Source organism: Echiichthys vipera (assembly GCF_963691815.1).
Source record: "Echiichthys vipera genome assembly, chromosome: 12".
NCBI lineage: Eukaryota > Metazoa > Chordata > Actinopteri > Perciformes > Trachinidae > Echiichthys > Echiichthys vipera.
Window position 1 is genome coordinate 21,673,373 of NC_139837.1, and position 27,534 is coordinate 21,700,906.

Below are 27,534 nucleotides of genomic sequence, written 5' to 3' on the forward strand. Positions count from 1 at the left end.
ATGTTCTCAAAGATAATGAAGTATTTAATGCATTTTAAGGGTGTTATTCACTGTCAGGACCTCTTCTGTATACTGACTTAGTGTTAAACATCACAGGATAAGACCTGAGTTGTTGTGTTAATGTGATCGGTAAGTGAGGTTAACGGGATTGTTCAACTGTGGCAGCGAAGGCCTGGATTACAATTAACACGACAGAGCAGAGTGAAATTAACTCTCAGATTAGCAGCAAACAACTGGCTGCTGTTCTCACAACACCGTTCATTCTTATTTATTAGGAGGTACATATGTAAATGTTTTTGTTTCTTAAATAGAAGTTAAATTCAATTCCAGTCTTTTTGTTGTGGACAAATTAAGTGTTTTCTTCTCCCTGATGCTTGGCCATCGTTCTATTAGACGAGCTCTCTAGTTTGTATTAACTGCCTACTTTTCTAATGCAGGACGAGTGCGTTTGTGTTTGGGTCTTCACTGTGACCTTGTCACGGTTTTTAGGGGGCGGCAGTAGCTCAGTCCATAGGTGACTTGGCTGGTGGACCATGAATGGAGCGTGGACTGGTGGCTGGAGAGGTGCCAGGTCATCTCCTGGGCACTACTGAGGTGCTGTTACGCAAGGCACCATAACCCCAACTGCTCGGGGCACCGATCCATTTAGCAGCCCCCTTGCTCCATTAGTTGCATGTAAATAGGTTCTGTTTGTGCATGTGTGTGTGTATTTCGGGCCCGTGTGTGTGTGTAATAAAGTAATAATTCTTCTCCTTCTTCTTTAAAAAAAGAAAAAGTTTATATCTTAAACACAAACGTTACAAAATAATATATACATTTATTTTCCACAGCATTGAATGACGTGCTGAGATAAAGGGCAACTGTATATCTTTGAAAAGTTACTCCCCTTAAAATCAAGAAGGCCTCGCAACTCCCCGAGTTTCTAAACAAAAGAGTCTCTCAGATGCAGCGGTTATCATTTCTCCTTTTTTATTTGGTGCAGCGTGTGCGATTACATCAGCATACAAACAGACATCGTTGTGGTAGTTTCTTATCTATGTTCTGACCCTAAATGACTATCATTAATAATACGTACAGACTAAAGCTACAGATGGCTTCAAACTGATGATAATGCTACTGAGCAAGTGTTGTTCTTCAGCACCTTGATATAAGCAATAAATACATTCACAAAGTATTGTAACTGTGGAGGCAGGCGAGTTATGATTTGACTGTGAACAAGACGGCAGACAACTGAACAGTAATTGATGTGAATACCTCGGATCCAGAGTGAATGATCCAGGCAATGTTTCATGTTTTGTTCCCCTGAGGAAATGGGACATAGTACCCAGAATATGAAGTTTCACAGAGCTGCTCAAGTTCAAGTTCCTGCCACAGAGTTAAGTTCTTAAATGTGTTACAGCTCCAAGAAAAAACTAACATAGATTATAAAAAATGATAGAAAATAACATCTCATTCATAACTTGGAACATTCATAACACTCATAACTATTCTGCAGTAAAAACACGTCATCAGCTCACATTTACAGAAGCCCTGAGAGGCAAGAGAGACATTTCATTTAATCAGGGTCATTTTTCTAAGTTTTGTTTTGCTTTTTATCTGTAAAAACATTTTCCCCCTCATTTTTCTAAAGGTATGTGCAGAGGTGCTTCTAGAGAGTTGGGGCCCTAGGCAAAAATTGCAGGGGGCCTCTAACCAGCATTCGTCACCATTATAGTTTTGTTTAAACTGAATCATGCACGTTGCTTTTAACGGGAGGAAAAAAAACAAAATACGTCGTCATTGCCTGCCTCTGGGTCCACAAGGACGGACATGAGCCACCGTGCAATGTGTTGTGGTAGCATGGCGACGATTTTCGCGTGACAGGGTGTTGAGTTTTCCACTGCTCATTTGCATAAAGTTGAGGTCCAGGTTACTTTGTGCAAATCATGGGCATCCAGCGCCACTCCCTGCCGCTCCAAACTCTTGAAAATCTTTGAAACTAACCGTTGTTGACCTAAAATACACAAAGATTCAGCAGCTTATTTCTCACATGTAATTGTTTTCCAATCCAATGAATAATCCAGCTGTTTTTTTCTCAAGGGACGCAGGGTGATGCTACCTTCAGGGTCGGCCTACAAAAACACGTCATCCCTGCGGCGCTCGGTTTAAAACGTGGTATTGATGCATTTCAGCCTCCTGTGGCTGAAGTGACCATTACAACAACAAATAGTTAAAAAAAACATGAGAAAAAAACAAGAAATCTCCCTTTCCTCTCAGGGCTTCCATACACAGAATGGGAAAAGAAGAAACAGTTGAATATTCAAGTATTAAATACAACACATTCAACGCAGGAAAATAAGTGTTGAATGAGTCCAAATAAAATAAAATGTGGGGGAATCCATTTTGGTGCCTGACAACAAAAAAGGGGTTGTGTCTTGTGACTAGTGAGGTGTGTTTTTATTCATTCCCGACTCTGCGTGTCATATTTGTTGTGAAATTATTGTTGATCAAGGAAGCTGGTTGTTGAGCTGCCCGGGGTATTTCTCAAACCTCCTCTCTGCCTCCTCGCTGAACGCATCACCTTCAGGGATTCAGAAAAACAACAACCAATAAAATGATTAAACAGTCCACGTAAGTACTTTGCGTATGTTGTGGTGTTCTTTAAGTGCTCACCAGTGTGACAGTTATGGAGCCAGATCCGATGGCCGTCATATTTGCAGTTACATTTCATGGCGTTGTTGGTGAAGTCGCTTTCAGCCACTTCGTAATTTGGATTGATAACAATCTGAAAAGATAAGCAGCGTTTTTATACAACGTCCTGCAGCCATGTTTTGTCTCTTCATCTGTAAACTTTTATCTATGTTTAATAGCAGAGGAGAGGATTAAACAAGAGACTAAAATATACCTAATAACCACAGAGGTCAGATATAACTGACTGTTTCTTTATGACAGTTTGATTTATTTTCAAAATAAAACAAAGCAGCAGAAACGCAAAAAAACATAAATAAAAAAGAAAACTTCCCTCAATAAGAATTATAAGCAAACGCTAAAGTCAAATACTGCAGCTACACTACCGTATTTTTCGGATTAAAAGTCGCACTCGAGTATAAGTCACATTTTTTGGGGAAATTTCTTTGAGAAAATCCAACACCAAGAATAGACATTTCATCTTGAAAGACAATTTAAAATAAAAATAGAATAGAGAACAACAGGCTGAATAAGTGTACGTTATATGACGCATAAACAACAAACTGAGAACGTGCCTGGTGTGTAACATATTACGGTAAGAGTCATTCACAGAACTATAACATATAGAACACGCTATACGTTTACCAAACAATCTGTCTCCTAATGACTCCTCCTGAACTCTTCTTCCTCGGTGTCACTTCTGAACAACTCCGCCAACTCCAAGTAGCAGCTAGCATCTTTATTTCACAATGCACTTCTGCCATTACCCGCCCCTGCCGAATTTTGATTGGTTGACGTGTGTGTGAGGATTGCTGATATACGCCTAGTCTCTTACGTGACTGAGATAAATAATAGCCCGGGCTATTATTTGATATTTTACGGTAATGTGTTAATAATTTCACACATAAGTCGCTCCAGAGTATAAGTCGCACCCCCGGCCAAACTATGAAAAAAACTGCAACTTATAATCCGAAAAATACGGTATATTATATTTATTAGTCTACTGAGTTGATGTTAAAGCTGTTGGAACTGTGTAGAGTTTAATTGTATGTAATACACTTTTATTGAGTGTAAATATGCATTTTTTTGTGTGTGGGTTGCTGTTTTATATTCACACTGTTTTATTTACTTTACCTCTAAGAAACCGTGCAGTATTTTTGCTCTACAAACTGAGCCGCACGTGCTCACCTGCAGAATGTAGTTTCCAGGTTTGACGTCTGTGATGTCGATCCACTGGCAGTCGATGTCGTGGCGGTACAGATCCCAGCAGCCCACAGTGATGCCCTGATCGCCAAAGTTGGCGCACTCGTACCGCTTAGAAACTCCTGAGTGTCAAAAAGATTCATGGGCTTAAAGATCTGTTAGTGAAAGCACAGGTCAGACTTAAATAATATGTTTAGAATTGAAGTAATCCTCAGAAACGACCCTTTGATTCAGTGATATTTAATTAGTCAAAGTAAAATGACTGAAATCATCTTCAGGGAAAAAAAAACATTTGAGGTGTACTTTTAGTTTTTAGTTTGGCTCATGTCCAATCTGCTGACATGGAGGGGGCGGGACTTATGAACCAGCCACCAGGGGGCAATCCAGATGTTTTGGCTTCCCCTTTGGGGAGCCTTCAAGCCGTTGATCTTTATATACAGTCTCTGGTGTAAGTAGGTGGTTCAGCTCAGATAGAGTCCTGAAGTGGGTCAAACAGTCCTTCGACATGACATGACTCTGCAGCATCAGACTCACCCTCTTGACAGTCTGAGTCCTCCAGACAGAAGCTGGCTTTGTGTCCCTCGGCTACTTTGGTACCGTTGGCGTTCATCAGATCATAGTGGGTGAAAATATCCATGCTGTGGTAGTGGCTGTATAATGCAGAGGAGAGATTTTATCACTGCATCATCAAAACACCAGTCTGTTATCATGCTGAAGCAGTTCATTCAAATAGAGCGCTCCTCCAGAAACTAAGTCAGTGAGGAGAACGTTACCCGTGGCAGGCGTGCCAGACCCACGAGTGCCGCCCGGCCTTCGGTTTGAAGTCAGCCCGGCCGATGTTGTGGATCTGGGAGGAGAAGCGCAGCAGGCGTCGGTGTCCGTAGGGCCAGTTGGCCTCTGCTGCAGTCTTTGACAGGCAGTCCTCCTCAGCAGCGCAGTAGAGCATGTGCAGAGGGCGATCCTCGATGTAAACCGTCTGCTGGACCAGAGGAGCGTTCAGGACGAGGTCGGAGGCCGCTGCGTACGGGGGTAGCGGTAGAGTTAGGTTATTATTATAATGCAGTACTACATTATCAGAAATATAGGGCAGAGAGGACATTTAAATAGAGTGCTCCCCTTTCTGAAAGAGGAAGTGTATTTCCACCACTGTTGACATCTTTATTCATGTTTTTTATTACAAACAGGGGGGTAAGTGTACTGTAAAACGACGGGGAGCATATTTTTATACTCTATTATGACATATTTGATCTTTTTTCAGTGTACTTCAATAGACCAAAATCCCCTGTCAAATAATGCTCCCACTACAAAATTATTTTATATAACACCACTACTCACTCCATGTGTCCTGGTACTCTATCATAATGTCTTTAATCAATCAGGGGTAGCTTATTCCTGCAGACCAAATCCTCCATCAAATACTACTGTCAAGCATGACAGTGTCATGACACGACATATCCACAGAACAGCAGCTCCACTGTCTGCAGAGGCTTCAACGTCTGCAACAGGATGCTGCACACTGAATGCATGCACATTTAAAGTGCGTACTTTTACTGTCTTTTCACTTTTATTTCTTAAATTATATTAATATAGTGTTTTGATTTTGATGTGCTGCTGTTGTGACGTGTGAATTTCCCTCCTGGGATAAATGATACATCCATCTATTTGTCCATCTGTCTGTTGGATCTTGTTTTTTCTCTTCTCTGTTGTGATTTTCTTTATGCCCCTGGAGTTTGTTGAAACATTTCCACTTGTTTCTCGTCACTTACTGTCAGAACAGATGACTCCCGCTGCGAATTTTGCTGCCGCTTTCTGGCAGCTGACGGTTTTGTGATGCTGGCACTGACTCAGAGACATCTCACTTCCTGTGCACTTCACGCCGCTCATGATCATCTCCGTCACATTACTGCTGTCCCAGTACCACGTTTCCTTGGATGGGGTTCAAACAGACAAACATGCAAACAGAAACAAACACCAGAGCATCGATCAGGAAAGAATGGTTCAAAACTAGAGCTGCAAAGAGTTCAGGGGGATGTTCTGAAAAACAGATGTGCGTGACTCATTTCTGGCTGCTGGCTGAGGACACGGTAATGCTGAGTTTAAGATCACTGTGGGACAAAATACTCTGCAGATAGCAAATGATTCAATAATCCTATTACTTACTTCCACACCATTACAAATGTATTTATACAATTCTGAAGATTGGAACATGTTGCATTGGTTTGGTGCTTAGTTTGAGCTTAAGTTCTAATGTTTACTTTTGTACAAAGTCATGACAAAGATTCTGTCATGCTACTCTTTATTAACTATTTTTTTTAATGTTTTCTTTTCTGCATGTGTATGTTTTATTAATAATGCATATCAAGAGGTTCATCCAGTAAAAATAAATTAGTTCAACATCTCACCGAGTACTCAGAGCTTTTAGTAAAGGATAAGTAGTAATACCACACTGTAGAAATACTGTTACAAGTAAAAGTCCTGCATCAAAATCTTATTGAAGGAAATGTTTTTAATTTTTGGTTTAATGTATTACTGGATTCTAATTACTGAGAGATTAATTTAAATACCACTTTAATGTTGCATCTGCTTGTTTTAATAATCTGAATCAGTAAAGTAACTGAAGTGGCCAAATACATTTAGTGTAGAGTAGAAAGTACAATATTTCCTCTGAAATGTAAAAAGTGTAGTGCATTATAAAATGGGATATGAGGAATGGCGGTATATTTTATATATATTTATAACATGTAGATTCTTCTTTGCTTCTGTGTGTAATTTTACATTTACTGTAATCTTTGTGTGTATTTCTGTATTTTTCTGCATCTGCTATGCTATGCTAGTATGTACTCTGATTACATACTTGGCAATAAATTCTGATTCTGTTTACTCAAGTAAAGTACAAGTACTTCAGAGTTGTACTTAAGTACTTGAGTAAATGTACTTTTTTGGTCCTACTTACAGTGATGGCATGCATGGAGTAGCCAAGCCCTAGCTGCCTGCAAACCACCATGGCTTCCTTTGTGGTCCAGCCCGTGCTGCACACTGTGCCCCACTTGGAGCCGACCTGAATCTCCACCCGGCCCTCATAATGGGTCCGGCCGCCCGCTATCCGGACCTGCAGAAATGCCCTGCTGGGAGTCAGTGAAGGGACACGCTTCCTGTCCTGTCTTTGAACTGTCTGGGCTGAAACTAACAATTCATATGCAATCCTCTGTGTTGTTGTGCAGTTTTGGTTAGACTTTTCTAGGAGTGGGGATCGTCAACGTGGTTTCCAGATGAGGTCACCACTTGGCTTCAGTGGTGAGTGGCTTTTAAAGTCTGATTAGAAACTTCTAGTCTGTTTCAGTCTGCCCACACAGAAAAGACCAAAACGGTATTGTGTTCTTCCCAGTAGGAACAGAAACATCTACTCCATATGGAACTTATAATGTACTGTCAGACATTAATACATGCATGTTCAAGTATATTCCAAAAACATCACATATAGCAGCTAAATGGATTATGATGGTAATGTTTTAGGAAGATGTTTGAGTGTGTTACCACTTCTAATAAAAAGTATTAGTATGCTGAACAGAAATATTGAATATATTTGAACATGTATGCATAGAATTTCACCGTATTGACTGAAATGAAATGATAGATTTTGTGAATGTTCATGACAGTATATTATATTTGCATATGTCAAAAATACCAAAAGGCAGCTCTGCTCTGCTGCAGAAAGTTGGCCTCAGTGGTGTTAACAACCTACTTGCACCGCCTGGTTAGCGTAGCTCAAGCCCAGCTGCCTGCAGGCCACCATGGCCTCCTTGGTGGTCCATGTCTCGCCACAGACCAGACCCCAGCTCTGCGTCCCATTGGAATCTAATCCCAGCACCTCCATGCGGCCCTCGTAACGGGTCCGCCCTCCAGTGAGTCGGATCTGTGTGGGGCCGAGGGGGTTAAAGACCACAAAGCAGAGCGTAGATACACAAGAGCCGGGCTGGGTATAAACTCTGATTTTATCTGTTAGAGGTCCGGTTGGTGCTCATGGGGGAATTGTGGGTCTCTGTAAATCATAAACAAATCAGAGTGTGGCCAAGACCTACTCTATATAGAGTTAAAGTTCGCTTTTGTAATGATTTGACACTACAAATAAAATAGAATTGAAACTGAAAACCATCGATAATATGAAAGTGTAACTATGCAGAGTTTTTATCCCAGTTAGTCCGGCCTCTATGTGTATCTACAGGAAACATGGAAGAGTGTGATCTGGTCAAATGCTAACAGCACAACCAGAAATACTCTGTGTTAAAAGGGGATCACTGTTGTCATACAGAAAAATAATTATACTCTTCTAAATGAGGTTTGAGTTGGTTTCCGAGCCATTAACCTAATTTGGTTCATACAAACATGAACAACAATGGAAATGACAAAATGACTGTTTCTGTGACAACAGTGAAGAAGTAGTGGTTGAGAGTGGAAATGTGAGATTAATATCAGCTCTAAATCTTATGTTAGGGCAAATGGAAAACACTTTCAGAGCAGCAAACAACTAAATGAATGGAAAGCACAATAAACAGACAAGTTCTTTCCTACACGTATCAAAGCAAAAGCAGGTCAAAAGAAATCTGATGCAGTTCTTTTTCACCAATAATCTGATGCAACAAATGGTATAGTAATAGTATGAACAATTCAATCAACTTTCCCTGAAGTTAACAGTACAATCTGAAGATGAAACACTGTATGTAGGAGGTTCAGCTCTGACCGAGTTCTCCAGTCCCATGTGGGGGATGTTGCAGCGGACGGCAGCGTCCTCAACGTGTTGACAGTCCTCTGATGTGATGTTTTTAAAGGGGCAGTTCCAGATGGACCTCTCGTGGCCGACGCACTTCACCTCGTTCATGTAGATGGGACCCATTCCTGGACAGACAGACAGACAGAAGCTTCAAAGTTAAAGAACGTAGACCTGCTCATGGACTGGTTTCAAGTTCCTGATGAGAGCAGAGGTAAATTGATGTTTAAGCCCATTTTTTCAGACATCAGCAATCACACCTTCTCTGGTGATCAGCCAGGTAATCTTTTATATAACTTTTTGCAAGTTATATAAAAACGTGTGGATTTTAACAGGCTCTTTACATGTAGAAACCCTTGCAGCTTTTAATAAGCCTGAACCCATTTGATAAGGTGCTTAGATCAGATTAGAACGATCCAGGTCAGTACACGCATGTTTTTTTGGTCTCAGACTGAAAATCTGGGCTAAGACAAAACGAATGAACATCCGCTGCTGACATTCTTCCTGATAAAAGGCACCACATAGAAAAAACAGTGATGTATTACTGCGTGTCTAGACTGCAAGCTCGTCAGATGCATTTTTCACTCTCACGTCTCAGACAGATACGCTCCCATTTGTCTCCAGTGGCTCTGTGCAGACTCACGGCTCTGCTGCGTCTCACAAGCGTGAAAACACAACCTGAAGCTTTTATCTACGTCTATTTTCTCAACAATGTGGTAACATGAGGTAGATGCCCCACAAAACACTACTACTTTACTACATGACCACAGTCAATGACATATTTTAGGGTTTTATGATTTTATCATTCTAACTATTAAACTTTTATCATATTATCTTAATTTCTTTATCATCTGAGCTGATTTTATTCTCTCTCCTGTATGTTTTCTCCTTTATTGCCGTTCATTTATTGATTCGGTATCACGCTTGCAAGTTTGCAGTCCAAAAAATGGGGTTATTAATGGACATAATGAGTTTTTATTAACCATGACAGCTGTCAATGGTCATGCATGTTCTTCTTAATACAAATTATACTAATGTTACCAATGTTCTTCCTACTTTGCGCTGGACAAATCGTGAAAAAGTAAAATTCTGAATGAACTCGATGAAAGGGGAATCATTAAAAATCTGCTCATCCAGGAGTCCAGGATGTACAGTGTGTTTCTGTGGAGAATTTGACTGTGACATTATTTCAGATTTTGATTGCTCTGATGTTAATTTCAAACATATTTACCTCCAAGATTCAGTCCTCTCTCTCAAACTGCATATAGCTTTTTTAACCTAAGGCGTGTTTGCTGAGCGTGCATGTTCTCCGTCAGCAGCACCTAAGTCACAGCACCATGAGGTGATTGTATTACGAAATCTAGTTGGGAGGAATTTCTTCAGCAGTGATGTTAGGGAATGTATCTTGGATTCACTGAGCCAGGTGGTGGTCTGACATCCATGTGAGCACAGAGCAGGTTCTGCTGCTGCCTCAAAGAGTCCCCTCCACCGACTTCCTCTGCGGTGGAATCATAATGTACACACACCAGAGCAGACATCCCCACCCAGCATTTCTGAGAACTGCCCTTCAAAAGACTGCTTGTTTCTTCTTTGGTGGAATCTCAGGATAGTTTACTTAAAAACTACACACACACACACACACTTTTATAATATTTTAGCTTGCACTTTTATTCTGAGTGATATGACTGCACTTGAACAACACCTTCAGGTTTGTTTATTCCACAGAAATGTTTCACTTTCCTTACCTTCCTCATGCTATTATTTACACAATTCTGTGATTTTGTCAACTGTATTTTTAAAATCAGTTTGAGATTAAGCATTTCAGCCCCAATCATCTATAATAAAATGTCTAGAAAAAGTCACTTTTGTCTTAAAATGAATTTATCTGAGGTTGCTCAGACTAGAGCTTTGATTCTCTCTCCAACCTGAGTCAGAGCTGACTGGCTGTAATTTCTCAAGATTCCCCTGGGCTTTAATCGGGTCGGGTTTGTGGTAATTTCCCAGTGTTTTTTTTTATTTTCAGTTGAACAGGAACACCTGTGCTATAATCAATAACTTACTGCATAATTTGAATTTCGACATTTGATTATTGCCGTATTGATAGCAAGTTTTATAGCTCGGGCCCTTCACTAAAAACATGAAGCTGACTGCCAGGAGTCTTGGCGTAATATGTGATGCAGATGTTGTTTGGTCATGCTTCTTTCGGCCTAAAAAGATCTCTAAAATCAGATCTTTTCTGTCTCCAATTTACAGAAGGTTATACATACTTTTATTTTTCCGCGTCTGGACTACTGTTATGCACTTTATGTTGGTATCAGCAAAAGATCCCTGCACTGACAGAACACTGCTGCCCAAATTTTAACAGGAACCAAGAAATAGAAACACATTTCTTCTGTGCTAGCCAACTTACACTGACTGCCCGTAATCTTCTGGATTGATTTGAAAATTGTGCTGAAAATTAGATGAGGAGATTGTGTCAGAAACGTCTGTTACTACTCTGAAAAGACTTTCATTGACTCGGACTCTGGGCCAAGAAGCGCTGCCTTGGTTTGGGATAGGACTTGAACTATGCAGGGTCTTTGTAAACAAGATAGAACTAAAAGTCCAATGACTTACTTTCAAATAAAATGGTTCACAGCCCCGCTGGAATAACACAGATGGTTTTCTGCTCTAAAAATAAACGCCTGACAGACACTCGGAAAACTATTTAATGAATGAGGAACTCTGTGGGAAAATTAATGTCAGGAATGTAGAGTGGGGTGTTGTGTGAAAGACATAGTCATAAATGTTAATGATACACAAAGATTTGTCTGTTATTGTAAGTTGGCTTGGAAATTAAACAGCGTTTTTGTGTCTTTCTTTCTTTTCTTTCTCCGTGCACAGAATTCCTTCACTTATTCAAATAAAGCTCCAAATGAGGAAAATGAGTAGGAATGTGTCCTCCTTGTTCAGGTCAGAGGTGACCTGAGAGATAAGAAGGGCTGCTCAAAGACAGCTGATGACTGATGACAGAACTAAACTCATCTTGACGCGTTCAAAGGGATTCAACGGACAGCACAGAATCGAATGAGATCAGAATTAATATCACGCAGATCATCATTGCTACAACTATTTTAAACACACAGCTGACTACTGACACTTTGTATGACTAGCTGTAGCTATGTGTTTTTCCTAACCTTGTCCCATGCGAGCTCCGGTGAGAGCCTCTTTGGCGCTGCCGAAGCCGAGCTCCCTGCAGACGACGCTGGCCGACAGCAGGTTCCAGCGATCGTCACACACCGTGCCCCACTCGTTGTCTTTCAGCACCTCCACCCGACCCTCGCCCAGCCTGGCGCCTCCCTTTAGCCTCACGTTGCTCTGGACAACAAGGAGATGCACAAAACAATACTTTAATCTACGTTTGGCTCTTCTTAATAAGACGTGAGCTCGCCTGAACACATGATTTGTACAATTCTGGGTCCCTAAAATATTGACAATGTGATTTTTTTTGTGATGCATTTCTATTTTTCTGTATCCTTGAAGTGTGGCGGTGCAATATTCAGAACTTCACTCATGTACTGCTGTTACAGTTACATCCCCTAACAAATAAAGTGAGTTTCTCTGAAAGGCCTGGTATAGTTTGCACACTGATTTAGATTGCTTCCAATATATAAAAAAATTATACACATATTTCACCTAAAGTGTTCTTGTCATTTTGGAAAACAGAAATTAGACCATTGTGGGTCGATAAAACTAAACACTCAGGGTCCATTCAATAACTTTTTCTGGAGCTTTTAACCACATTACACAACTAAAAACGGAGTTATCTCCTTCTGCTGAGGTCAGATTTTCAGATTTCCAATAACAAGAATGACATTTCATGCACAATCATTTATTCAATTCAGCTTTTTCAAAGGCACATAATCCACCAGAGTGACAGTCATAAAAACAGGGTTTAAATTAAATTAAAAATTATATTTACGGAGAAATAACCATGAGTCTTGATAATGTATAAATCTATATTTATATATATTTAATGTCTTTTTCTGTAATGGAGATATCTATACAGAAGATCTTGTTTTAATTTAAACTACGTTCATAACTCAAAATTACAAATATTTCTATTTTGTTGCTGTCACACTGGAAAAAAAAAAAAAAATGGCACTTTAGTTAAAGCGTAAAGTTAAAGAATACTTTACCGAAGTTTTGGGTTTCTTTTTCAAGCCAGTGTTGTGCATGAACTGGGGCCCCGGCATACAGCTGACGACGGCCGGCATGCCGCCCTCGCAGGTCGACGTGGCGTTCGGCTTGCTGAACTCCAGAGGGCAGGCGGCCAGATGGATCTCGGTGCCCGTACACGCCACAGAGTGTATGTGGAAGTGGTTCTTCTGACGCGCTAAAGACAACCTGGAGGGAGCAGAGAAATTGATGCTAAGCTAGGCTAACCAGCAGCTAGCTGCAGAGTTATTTTTAGCGTACAGACATGAGAGTGGTTATCAATCTTCTTATTCAAAGTATTCCTTTAACTTCTCTACAGCAAGTTGCTCTTTGTCATCAGAAATCATTTGATAATTTGCACAGTATAAGAACACGCATAAGGTGTTTTAAAGAGTCTCCGTCACATTAGTAATTCCACTAAATATTTTCACAACTTTTGTTGGTTTTAGCTACAGGCTTTTGTTCTGAAATTCATGGATCTAACCAGCCACATGTACAGGGCAGGTACTCTGAAAGGTATGGATGTGGCCTTGAGAATTTTCTGTTCTTGGGAACACACAACCAACATATTTATGGCAAATCCTTAAATGTATCAGTTTAAATGGCATTTGTTTGAGGTTTGTGGAAGCAGCATGTGTGTGGGTCTTTTCAGACGGCTTGGATTTCTGTTTTTCCTCAGATTACCTTTTGCCAGGGCTGCTTTGTTTAGACTTAGAGTTAGCTTTAGCTTTGGATGTCTGCCTGCAAGGTAAACACGGGTTAGACTGCACAGTTAGAAGAAACATGAGGAGACAAGGTTACATGAAAGTTACATGATGCACAAATATGTTAAAAACAGTACTGTAGTTACACTCTCATAAAAGGATGCGTCTCATTCAACACAGTTGTTAAATACAGATGTCGACATATACAGAAACACGTAAATCCCATACTTTTATAAAGTATGTTTTATATAAGACACACAGATTTGTTAAGGGACACATCCTTAACAAATCTATTTATATCCTTTAAATAAACAACAAATGTGACCAAGAACATTTGGACATGAAGCTGTTATGTTGACACATTTCATCAACACAGGCTCATATACACTGCATGGACAAAATTATATGGACACTTTTCTACATACTCTTATGTGGCTTAGTGGCTGTTTTTTTTAGTTTTGGAAAAGCCACTTAGTTCCAATTAAGTGGCATTTTAATGCAAAACCAGTTCTTAAGGATGATCTTCCCAGTTTGGTGTGGAAAACGTCAACTGACCTTTGGGATAAACTGGGAGTGGAACACATGGCTGTAATCTTCAAGTGTCCATATACCTTTGGCCACATAGCGTATGATATGTAAGGCATGATCATTCATCATTTGTTAGTACACACTGTTCTACTGTGATTGTAGTTTTTTTTATCAGGCCAATGTGAACCTCAAGTTACCACATTGATTGAATGCATGACATGGCTTTTCAGTTACAGAGGTGTGTGGTGTAATAATTACAGCATGATATTAAATGGCAATATCATAAACCACAGAGTCCATGTTAATAAGTTATTCAACTTTTTCATAAACGTAGGATATTTTGTTTCTCTGGTCCAGGACTGAGTCAGTTAGAATCCACAGATGAGTGACTATTATATTGTTTTAATATATCACAACTGGTTTTCATTCCTCTTAAAGTATATATGCTTTAATGCTTCAATAGGCAGTTAAAAAATCTGCAGAAACTGTGGGGTTCCACAAGGCTCAGTCCTTGGGCCATTGCACTTCAGTCTATACATGTATTATAAAGAAACACAATATATCCCACCATTTGTATGTCAATGACACACAGTTGTTCACTTTCCTCTGATGATCTCAGTCCTGATAACAAACTAGTAAACTGCATTAATGATATTAATCGGTTATTAAGTTGGTTCTTGTTGTTGTGACTCAGGAGACTCAGACCAGTGACTTTCTTTAGTTGAAGAACCCAGGATGAAGAGTGACTGACCTCCTCCAAAAAGCATGCCATAGTAGGGAATGGGATTTCCAGCTGTTGCATTAAAGGACTTATCCTTGGAAAGAATGAATCCCCGTCACTGACAGAGCACAGATTGATGACGTCTGTCCCGTCAAAAAATGCCTCCAAAAGGTCTAAACGATAAAACCCTCAAATAACTTTATGTTGAGAGCAAAGAAGAATTATTCACATGCATTTACTGAATTTAAATTTGAATAAGAGATATTTACAATCGGTGCCATGTCAGTGGAAATGTGAGAGAAAGATGTAAAGAAGAGAAGAGAAGATAACTAAACCTCCACACAAGGCAACTGTAAAATAAAAATCTACAACCCATTCACATGCTGCACATCATAATAATATGATATTAGAAAGAGGGGACTACGAGCTACTACCAACAGGAAACCCACAGTGAAACTACAGTGAACAGAGAGCAGACGGAGGTGGACGGTGGGTTTTCCCGGTGACAGTGTACCTTCCACCGGCGGAAACATTAACCTTTGGCCTGGAGACCTTCTCAGCTGCTCGCTTTTTCAGACGTCTGCAACAGTGAGACATCCAAATTCCATCACATACAGAAGAGAGACTACATGCAAACACACACACATATACACACACATACTGTCTCTGGGCTGCTCACCTTTAAGGTAAAGTACTGGAGAGGGTCAGCAGTGAAAAACATGTTTGACATTCCACAAGTCCTCCAGAATATTATGTTACCGACTTCAGGTCACCACGGTATGATCACAATCAAGCAACTATTCCAACTATTCAGAAAATGAGTCTCATTCAGCAGCTACGACACAACATTAAAAGGACCAGTGTGGAAGAAATGTAATAAGATATTCTTAATTATGTATGCATTAGTGTCTAATCATCTGAAACTGAGAATCAATGTGTTTTGGTCATTCATAGTTACATAGGGAGGGGATTCTTTGCATGGAGCCCACCATGTTTCTACAGTAGTGCGTGCTAAGCTGACACGCTATTATTAAGCCAAGTTCCGCCAAAGACAACAAGATTAGTTAAAAAATGTTCAGGTGTGCAACACTCTGAAACCTGCCAATGTTACGAGACGGGACAATAACAAAAACTCTCTGTACTTCCGTTTTAAATTTTTTTTATCTGGATATAATTTGTAGCTTCTTGAAATATGAACGAAGACAGTGATAATGAGAAACAGCTGCATTTCCAGGAGTGATGAAACGGCAAAAATAAGCCTTTATTTTCCTCATTCACTGTGGCGCTCACTTACACAGACCAATCTGAGAAACTATCATTGGAAATAAGGCAGGCACACAAAAAAATACTTGATAGGTGAATGGATGAACCTGTCAATCAAACCCTCGCCAAAGCCAGTCATCTTTTCCATTGAGAAAAGCCTTCAGTGTCGTTCTTTGCTCCTTTTTCAATGAAGAAATACTCTGCAGTTGTGAAATAACTGATGTTACTGCAGCAGCTACGCTAACCTCTTTAGGAGCCGCTGTGGCTTCTCCACATTGTCACATGGAGCTGCGAGTAGCTGTGAGTAGCTCCTCACAGGACGTCGATTAGGCCTACGTCCACAAACGCATTACTGACAGGATGGATTCTCGCGTGATCTCGCAGCATCGCTGTAGGCTACCAACAAAGTTAGCTTCACTTGCAACAAACACACAAGAATTCTTGGTTTTAGGTGATTATACACTAATGAATATTATATTACATTTCTGCCAAAAGATCCCTCTAAATCCTGCACATAGGTCCTTTAAGTATTGAAGTAAAAAGTAAACCTTTCAATGCTGGTTGTCCATCTTCTTCTCAGCTACACTCTTACGGTTTAACCAAAAAGACTAAAAAAAAGCAATTTGACTGCAGCTCAGCGCAGGTTGGCCTCTCTCCAGTCGTTGTTGTCTGTGCATTATGTGACAGCCCCCCCGCCCCAAACCCTGGATCATCCCCCTGAGCCTCAGCCTTCACACATGTTTGGGAGAAAACACACATTTCCCCTCATACTACTGTGAACCCTCTGCAGGGGATGAATAAAACGCCTTCGACTTTCAATGTGTGCAGTCATACTGGACGGACAAACTGGGAACAGAGAAGTGGAGCTCTGAGAGTCCACGAGGTAATTACTGATCTGTCCAATCCAGAATCCATATAATTTTAATTTGTTAAAAAAACAGTGTGCGCAGGTTTTTAGTGTTGTAATTGGACCATTGATCTTTTGATCATGTCCCAACTGTCCAATACAGTTAGTTATATTTGACGATTAACACACCGAAACTCAAAAATAGCAGCAGAAGGTCACATTGGAGACGTTCCAGCTTGACATTTTTTCCAGACTAAACAAATTATACGATAAGTCATTAATCAAATTTGTGGCATATTATTTTTTTTATGTCGATAACTGTCTCAAATCTGCCATTTTTTTCACATTTAAATATTCAGATTTAAATGCAAATATTTCACTTTCCTTTTCTGAACTGGTAACTATCACACTCTGTAGATGTAAAAACACATGGGACTAAACACACACAGGTTAGTGATTTTCCAGCTCTGCAGGAGGTTAATAATCGCTCTTCAACTTCCTCTGCAAAGTAATGAACCGAGGCGGGGAACATGAAATATGTGACCCAAAAAAAAAATGTTTTTGTCTATGCAGGAAAAACAAAAACATCCGTGGAGGGAAGGAATAAGAAATAGAACAATCAGAAGTTCATGTGCTGCAGCAGACTGTCGACACTGAGTCCTTCCAGCCCCTATAGAGCTTACTATTATTATTTACAAAGTCCAGGGTTCCTATGCCTTTAACAAAGTGAAATTCAAGCACTTTAAGTATTTCAAGGGGCAATTTCAAGCTTTTCCAGGACCTCACTTCTGTAGTGAATTATATATTAACATATAAAGTGCATAAAGTATCAAACCATATTAAATTCAAGGGCTTTCCAGCATTTCCAGCACCGATAAGACCTCTGAAAAGTGTAAAACTAACCAGCTGCTATCAAATTTTCCATCCAGTTCTCTGCAAGAACGTGAATATACGCATTTCCCAAAATATCAAACTACACCTTTAAGTAACCATGAAGATGAGCTACGGTCCGTTTCCACTAACTGAGAGAATATAGATCTATGGTTTTTATGATTAAATGAAGTTAAAATCTTTCTGACGGTTGCAGCTTTAAACCTCATGAACCAGAATCAGGTTTAAGTGGGTTGAAAGAAATTCACTTACTTGTAGAAGTTCTTGTTGACTTTTCTCTCATGTGGGAATCCCAGCATGCCGCAGACCACGTGTGTGTTTTTGATGGTCCATCCCAGGTCGCAGATCTGCGCCCAGCTGTCTTTGTATTTCACCTCCACCACACCCTCGGTGATCGGCAGCTTCTTTTTGGACATGTTGACCACGGACCGGAGCCGCACCTCCTCTATCTTGTTCTCATCCACCTGAGTCTGTTTGCAGAAAATCAGGGCTGACTGTCAGATTTAAGTTTGCCTCTAATTACTGTGCATTAATGAAGAATTAGTTGCTTATTTGCATGTAAAATACTTGTTTTGTGACTAAAAACAGACATTTTACACAACACAGATGTAGTCAAAGAAAACCTGTACGTACATTTTTATATAAATCTACTTTTCTGACACAGTAACTCTTTCTTACTTTTAAATATTTTACTGTAGATTTCCTTAAAATCTCTCTATGGATCAATTCATCATATAAAATGTTAGTACACATTGAACGTTCATACTGACACATCCATGCACGTCTCTTAAAGACTCTTGAATGAGAGGAACAGACAAAACAGTGAGTCGCAGCTTTTACAGACAGTCATTTTAGCTCTAAACAGACCCTAAGTGGTAACCATGCAATGAGTCACTTCCGCTGTGGTTTATTTGGAAAGGAAAAACAGGCTTGTGGTCACAGATTGAAGTCTGGACGCCACATCTGACTGAGCCTGAATCGCAGCAACAGGCAGAAAGAGGGAGAGCAGTCGTGCGTCTTAAAGGCCGCCCACTTTCTCTTATGAAACTTTTTTTCATAAGAGCCTTCTATGTAACAGAGACGCCTCGTCCAGTCACTCAAGACGTTTCCAGTGGTCTGTGGAGACGAGTCTCCGGTCTAACCTTGTTCACCTCGGACCACTCAGTTATACAAGTGGAAATCAAAGAAAAAAAACTATGGCCAAATGGAAATGGCTAAGCCGGCATCCCTCAGCTTTAAATCTTTATTTATCCAAAGAGAGTTTACTGAGCACACTTCCGCTTTTTTAGAAACACTTTCTTCACTTTCACTCACCATTCACATGAAACAAACGTAAAGAAAAGCCAAGTTCAAGGAGAAAAGACAAATAGCATGTACTGTAGGCTGTTCCCAGTATAAGTTTTGTACCATTTACAAATCCATGCTTGGTCTGTTGCCCCCTTATTTATCCACGTACGTGTCACATAAACAGCCTGTGATCCCAGGACTTCTTGACTCTCTCTGTCCTTATTGTGCGGACAGATTTTGGATAAAAGGCCTTTCCAGCGTGGTTACTCTGGAGGATTTTAAACTTACTTTGAGAAATCTGACGTGATCATCTGTGGGGGTCTGCTCTTGTTTTTCTAGATAGTTTTAAACAACAGCCATGACACTTAGAACAGTCCATAATAGTGAGGAGTGCAGTTTCCTCTTTGTGTGAATGTCCTGTTCTACGTAACTGTGTGTTGTTTTGTTGTTGTATGTTCATCAGGTCTCTCTTGAGAATGAGACTCTGTGTCTCACTGAGATTACCTGTAAAAATAATGGTTATAAAAAAACAAAAGAATAGAAATCTCAGTTTACACCACAATTTAAGCATTTATTTTTTTTACAAATCAAAAAATTAGATTTGGAGCTTCAACTGCATTTAGTGTCACACTTTGTCTCTTGTCCCTATTCTCCAGACACATCTAGCTCCCAAAATTCAGTCATTGCTATTTTGCACCAGATGTCCTGGGACATTCCCCCTTTACCCATCACCATCATTAACGCCTGTTCCCACTTCCTTTATCAGCCCTGCCTGGCCTACGCCCCCGACTCCCCACCTGCCTCCCATTCCCTCATCAGCCACTCTCCACATATCCTTGTCCACTTCCACTGTGCTCTGTCTGCCATTTGGACACTTTTTTGTGCCATTCAGAATGCATTCTGCTGCTTCCAACTGTCTGCATTTGTGTCCAACCCCTGTTCTCCTGCATCACCAGCTGGGCAACAACTAACCATTGTTTTTATTGTCAATTATTGTTTTAGTAGTTGTTTGGTCTATAAAATAGTGAGTATTTCAAAAAGCTTAAGATAATGTCCTCAAGTGTTAAAGATATTCAGTTTACTGTAATAGAGGAGTAAAAAAAAGAAAATATTCACATTTAAGAAGGTGGAATCAGAGTATTTTGACTTTTCTTTCTTAAAAGTCGAGCCAATTAATCGATTATCAAAACAGTTGGTGATTTATTCAATACTTGATAACTTATTAATTCATCCTTGCAGCTCTATTACCCACCGTGACATTTACTGAACAATCTCTGGAAACATTACATTTAAAAACTCAACAGCAATGTTTACTGATGAAACAGACATATCTGAAGGATTTAAAGTCTACCAAAGGAATGCCAAACAGCTGTTTATCTCCATAAAAACGAAAAAGACAATGATAGACAATGCTTTATTGATTCAATCCTTTATAATTTGTGCATGTTACTAAACTGTAACAGAGCTGCTGCTGCTGAAGGAGGTCACAACATCACAACAGCAGAATTCCACATGTGAACCGGTGACCCTGAGGTCACAACCCCACAGACAACAAGTCGAAGGACCTGATGCTGTTACGGACGGTATGCCAGCTCTCAACACATTACGTCACCTTAGCACAATATACTAGCTTTTAACAGGCTCAGACACATGGTATGGAGCAGAGCGAATTAACACCATGTGTGGCAGCTACAGGTGGGTTCAGTCTTATAGTCTATAGGCTGTGGAGCAGCAGCGCTGTAAACACAAAAGTGAGTTTATGGGCTTGGAACAGCTTCTTAATGGACGTTCATTTACAGCAACAAAACTACAAAAACAGGGGCGTCTGTGGAGGAGGCAGAGTGGGTCGCCGACCTGAGAAGATCAACGGTTCGATCCCCAAGATATTAAACCTCACACTGCTCCTGAAGACTGTGCCAACAGTGATCCAAACACCTTGCATGGCGTGGGAATGTGTGTGTGAAAGGGAGATTGTTAAAGCACTTTGAGTGGTAGGAAGACTAGAGAGGTGTTATATAAATATGAGACCATTAACCAAAACATATTTAAATGTAATTTATCAACTTACATCAATAACATTCGAGTCCACAAAGCCGGGAATCCTCTCGTCTTTGCACACAACTCCGGCGTCCTCGTCATGAGTGCAGTCGCTGTTGCCCCAGCCGCGAGACTTGCAGAGCTCGATGCTCTTCTCACCTCCGTTACACTGCACGTTGTCCAGCCAGATTTTCCCTGGACAGGCAGCAGAATGTCAGTGTGGCTCCGGCACACTCCCAGGCCTGCATTATGTAATGGGTCCAGGCCTGGAAGTGACACTCGGTTGCTTGGGGAACTTATTAGAATCAGCTTAATGCCTAAAATGTAGTCTGATATGTTTAAAAGTCCTCCTAATGAACATCTTTCTAATTTCACAACATTAAAGTATCATTTAGGTGGAAATATCCCAATAAATATAAAGAGATGCTCATGATGAACACCATGAACACCCATATGGCAGAGCAGACAGCGTCTTAAACCAGAAACTGAATCTCAGGATGTAGCTGAGGTCCCTCTTACCTTGGCCCTTGCCGTATTTAGCGCTGTGGGTCCACCCTGTTGCGGAGACGAAGCCCATTTGGCGACAGAGCACGTTGGCGTTTGTTATTGAGAAGTCGTCATCACAGATGGTTCCCCACTCTCCTTTGTGGAAAAGCTCGACCCGACCCTCATTGTGTTTTCGGGGGTATCCAGATAGTCTGACCCTTAGCCGCTCAGTCTGGACCTGGGGGGATGGGGACGGCGTGGGTGATGGTGTGGCTGCTCGCGTGGGTGTCCGCGTGGCTGTGTTTGATGGTGTGGTCTGGGCTAAACAGTACGGTAACCACAAGCCAAACAGAAGGCTGAATGCCAAACGTTGCCTGCGTCTTGACTTCTCCATGATTTCAGCTGCACAAAATAGAAAACGAGAAGAGTTTCAGGATTTTCTATATGTCTAAATACTGATTATTGGGCCCATTCAGGAAGATTTTATCAGGTGTCATAATCAGTTTAAGAGGTGAGCAACAGACAACTGACAAACCAGCATTAATACACCAGGATATATCACCACAAAACTAAAAGATGATCATATTAACTTTAACTCTTAGTATGCAAAAGGTTTCTTCAGATATAATGTCACTTTCCTCAGTAGGGGAGATAAACATGGTGGGTACAACATTAAATTACATTTTCCCAAAGGGCCACAAAAACCTTTGGGGATGCTACTTTTAGCTAACGTGACTCTCTCCAGATGAATTTGGTTCTGCCTTGCTTCACTCATCCATCTGGGATCGCTCCATAGGAAAGTGATTTCAGGAGGCTGGGCTTTATCAAAAATCCTTGCATATGATTGGATAAACCACTTGTCCATCATCTTAACAGACGTGCTACTTCAACCACTCACATCGAAACCAACCTGTGATGCTGATGAGAGCGACGCAGGAAAAAACTAAAACAGAACATCTGACAGGGTTTCCACCGACAAAAGCCTTCAGAGCCTTTCTCTGGTGTTCGACACGGATGAAAAAGCAGCATCCATGTTGACGCCTGCTTCTTCGATGCGAGCCGCCATTGTTGTCTGAATCACAACAGTCGCTTCTCCGCTACACACATCTACAAAATCCTGCGGTGCATTTTGTGCATAAAAGGTGCTAAATAAATAAAGTTCATCTATTGATTATTTCTGAAAAAATACACTTATTCACTTGCTGACATGGTCTGACACATAACTTTTCATTAAACCCCAACATCCAAGTTTTTGTATGGAATCAACAAACAATAAAAGTATATATAAAGTTTTATTAGTGAGCATTAGAGCTACTGGAAGAATTGTTGTTTCCTTCAGACATAAGCTGTTTCCACCTGTTCCAGTCTTTATGGCTCCAGCTTCACAGACGTGAGAGTCAAATCGATCTTTGAATAAGATAAAGTCAAACTACACTTAACCTTTACAAACAGGTGGGTAAGTCACCTGTTATGGTTTTTAGTGTCTTAATGCCCCCTTTTTAATGTGTGTTCCCCCAGCAGAAGTGTGTTTTGTTTAGGGAACCTTGAAGGTACCATACTGTGCTAAAAGAGTATAGCAGAGGGAGCTCTCTGAACAGCCCAAGTTATTATCGAGTTGCCCCCTTTTTTGGTGGCACTCAGCCCTGGTCCCCTAAGCGATAATCTGAATGTACAGTATTTCATAAATAGCTGCAGTTAAAAACCAGTGGAGCTGAAAATACACTCAGCGTATGGAAGGAGGTTTGATGTAACTGTGTAGTTTCTCCAGCAGTTTGATTGGAACCATCTGGTCAGTGTTTACTCCACTCGGATGCCTCAGTAGCAGCACGAGCAGTCTGATCACAAATCTTACATGAATGCTTTTATTTATTAAACTAACAGTTGCACTTTCACAGTATGTTTGGCCCTTTGTGCAACTTTCTGTGCAGGTTTTTTTTTTATCATTCATTCATATTTCTTGATGCAATAAGCCCCTTTTTTCCGAAAAAAAATGTTCACTCTTCTCTCTTAACCCGTCCTGTACGGCTCTGGAGAATGCTAACATAAGCCTGCTATTGATACCTTGCCGGCTACACTATTTAGTTTTTTATCAAGTGGGGGGTTGTTCCTTCAGAGACACAAATACAGTAGTGTGATGTGTTTGTACAGAAACCACAAACTTAAGGTGCCCTTTTCCAAAACACGTCTGTGAGAATGACTGCGTCGTCTGAGTCCGATTTCACAGTGTATGGAAGGACACGCACGTTCACACTACGCTTTAGTCAGCAGGAGCTTTCAACATGTCTGAACTGAAGCCATGTGGAGACACAGGTATATTCTGTATCTGAAAGCTGCCTTTGCCTTTGTCATACTGAAACCACGAAAATACGACCCAAACTGAATTAACTTGAATTATCCTGAGATTGACCCACTGCAATCATTCAGCGGAAAGGGAACCTGACGTATTGATACAGAATATAAAAAGGTTATTTACAAATTGATTTGGTAGCTTTTGTTACAGGAAAACTCCATCTCATTAGGATGCACAGATCTGCAAGTATATATGATTTGAATGTGCTAATGAACCCGTTATATATGCTCTATATTAGATACGCATATGCATACGGATGGAGCCCTCTGTCCTACATTCCGTCCTCATTTCTGTGCGTATCCTGGAGCTTGCGGATACGTGCCAATATGGACCAAATGTTGCAGTACCACCAGAAATCGTGGGGGCAGTGTCGGGCATTGTACACAAAAAGTGCCGTGAATAGCAGCAACGAGCAAGTCATCAAAAGCCCCGACCATGGCCCAGACGGACATACTGAAATACTGAAAGGGACGTTTGTTGTCAATTTCTCTCATCTGTAAAACTAATGTCTGGCCGTCTACAACGTTGCCCGCCATTTTGCTTCCTTCTCAAAAGACGCAGAATTGCTATCTCCTCCATCGTCTCCACGTTTGTTGTTGTCAAACTTTTTTTCCTCCAAAAAATCTGAGAGACGCCCTCTAGAGGATGTTTTGCTCAACGTAGAGGATGCATGAAAGCACGAGGGCAGTGACGATTAGAACGTTGACCATGTACGTCTTTACTTGTGCATGAAATGGGAGCATAAATGAGCCTTAACATGGGGCCGTGTTCATATTTATAAAGGGGATGTCTCCACAGACACACAGATTGGAATACTCAGCAACAAGTGCTTTTATTAGTGGGTCATATGATCAGTCACCATTGTTCTAACTTGCTCTTTGATAGAGAGGAACTTAACAGACCATTAACTTGATGAAAAACTTACGGATTATATCTTTAATTCAAACCAACCCTCTCTCTCTCTCACACGCACACTGAGCTGCTTATCTTCCTCTCTCGCCCCTCGCTGAAGCAGGAACTCTCCATACCAATGTGCTCATGGGTCAGGTCTTGTGAAAGGATCAAATCAAGCAGCAGCAGTTCTCCGACTCAACATACAGAACACTTGGGTCATCACAAAGTCTTCCTGAGATGCCGCATGCATAGGCAACAAACGAAAACAAACCCAACTCTGATGATCTGATAATCACTAGCAGAGGTCTGTTACCTTGTTGTGGTTTTGTTAAAGTGGGAGCAAAAGAAAACGTTGTTGACCTCAGAGGAACTTTGTGAGACTTTATACCTAAACTAGTCCACGTGAGAATAAACCACACCAAAATGGATGCGATTGTTGCTCCGAAAGGGAAACATATGGTGGACAAACAATTTTTCTAGAATTCAGAGAAAGTGAAGCCTGATTAGGGGTTGTTGGCTTTCTGATCCACCTATTTTGTAAAGACGCAAATCTCAAACCATAATTTTCCAAAATCAACAGAAACATTTAGCAGTGCCACTTTCCAATAAGGCATTTAAAGGAAATGCCATAAAAGTCTGTCTAGCTCTTTAAGACATCAGAAAAACACAACCAATGCACCATTTCGCCACTTACCTGGAAAACAGCTGCAGATTTATTATTTATTGACAATTTACAAACATTTAAAACTGCAGACTTGATGGTTTATTAGAGAGGGACGATGTATTAATGCATATGGACATAGCAAATCGAAAACGCCCTCAGAAAGGATTTCACAACCCATTCTTACATTAAACATTAGTAAATAATCCCTTAGTAAATATAGCTTTAACTCATTGATCCTTAATGAGTGTGCCTTATTAGAAAGTGGGGCCTATTTAAAAAAGTTTCAGCACACTAGATTTGGGATTCCTGTGAGGACACTTGAGACTATTTCCCCCAGAGTCAATATTTGTCTTTGGGAACACATTTTGTTTCCTGTTGCTGCATTCCACACATTTTCCATCTCCAGTATAAAAGTGAAAGTTTCTTTTAGTAGAATAGCCATCATAAGTGAAGCCACAGACTGTAAAGCACAATGCTGCCTCACAGTCACACACACCCACACTGAGTGCTAAAAATGTAGCTGTTTTTTTAATTATTTTTTTTTAACTTTTACTGCGAAAACACAGCAAAATCACTTTGTAAAGACTCAAGTTCTGCAACAAAATCCCCCTGCATGTCTCAAACAGATGTGCCTTACCTTATGGTTCCAGTATGAGGAGGTTACAACGGTTCCAGTGGAGTAAAGGAGCTGGTGGTCCAGATGAGATCGTGAACTGAACCCCCTCAAAAGAATAAATATCCCGGTTCTTGTGCTAATTAATGTCCTCCATCAAACTCGGGTCCAGTGTGCGGGGCAGTGGTCCATCCAGCAGCCAATTACTCCTTAAGCGGTATTGTGTGTAAATTGCCCGCTGCGCAGCCCTCACTGAGCAGGAGGAGGAGGAGGAGGAGGAGGAGGAGGACTGGATTTATTCCTGGGTAACACACTAACTCTTTCATGGGCGGCTGTAACAGGCGGTCCTGAGACAACGTGAATTTCACTTCTTTCACACGCAGGGTACGTGTCTTACGAAACGCAACGTGTCTGCAGATGATCTACGACCGGAAATCATTCGGTTTTTTATTCAGAAATGTAGATTTGCCAAAGTGAAAGCTCACTTTAATGTGTTTAAAAAAGAAATGGTGTTTAATATGAAGACAATTACTTCATACAAAAATAAATTGTTGTAATGGCTTTTTTGATTGTGCTCCCTATTTAATGTTGTCAGTTAATTTATTTTGTAATTGTATTTGTCAATTTATTTTTTTGCTTTTCTACTCATTTGTTTAAATGTATTTTCTAGTTACTACTTAAAAATATGTATTACTTTTTTTCCACATATGAGTAATCCAAACCAAGTTAAAAAATGTAAAAGAATATATATAACCGTAAAATAGCTGCGAAGAAGCTTCTTTTAAAACATTCAAATCAATTAAATGTCCTGGTCATCTTACATTGACCTGTAGTTTTGCTAATTAGGATGTTAAAGTGACTTTAAACTTAGGTTAAAATGTTACTTTAATGTCCCGTGATCACCTTAATGGGTGAAAACAGCGGCACTCAGAGTTTCCCCTCCCTACAGACATGAACCGCAGATCAACAGGTAAACAGGGGCTTTACAGGCGAACTTCACTTACGTCCCACAATGCACTGCGGTAACCCTCATCTCCATGGTAACTAACTCATTTACTCATGTAGCCTCCAATTTTGAGTTTTTTTGTACTATACTTTAATGTTTTCATTTTCTGCTACTTTAAACTTCTAATTTAGAGGCAAATATTGTACCGTTACTCAGTCTCTACATATATTAAAGGAATAAACATGATTAAATCTAAAAAAATAAATGCATAAATGGATGTATTAATAAATAATTAATGAATGCTGAGATAAATGCTAAAATAAAAAATAAATGCATGAACAATCGTATAAATGCAGAATTAAATGCATACATAAATGAATAAATACAAGTATAAATACATGCTTTACATTTATTTCTAGTTTTGTTCACCTATCACCATCTGTGTCAATATGTTAATGAGGTAGGCTGTCC

General features: G+C 40.3%; 1 protein-coding gene across 2 annotated transcripts; it reads right to left on the reverse strand.

Annotated features, from left to right (window-relative positions):
* Window positions 1-980: 980 nt before the first annotated feature.
* loxl3b (lysyl oxidase-like 3b) lies at window positions 981-26,328 on the reverse strand. Of its 2 annotated transcripts, XM_083923700.1 has the most exons (15): window positions 26,142-26,328; window positions 21,630-21,998; window positions 21,142-21,305; window positions 18,039-18,256; window positions 12,814-13,021; window positions 11,812-11,992; window positions 8,609-8,763; window positions 7,613-7,783; window positions 6,824-6,979; window positions 5,637-5,796; window positions 4,644-4,887; window positions 4,405-4,520; window positions 3,856-3,992; window positions 2,653-2,764; window positions 981-2,560 (listed from the first exon to the last, which is right to left on the reverse strand). In XM_083923700.1, the coding sequence occupies exons 2-15, from the start codon at window positions 21,988-21,990 to the stop codon at window positions 2,487-2,489; spliced, it is 2,457 nt and encodes an 818-aa protein (XP_083779826.1). In that variant the 5' UTR covers window positions 21,991-21,998; window positions 26,142-26,328; the 3' UTR covers window positions 981-2,486. The 2 variants fall into 2 exon arrangements, with proteins under 2 accessions (XP_083779826.1, XP_083779825.1); XM_083923699.1 differs by lacking the exon at window positions 6,824-6,979.
* Between the last annotated feature and the right edge of the window lie 1,206 nt (window positions 26,329-27,534).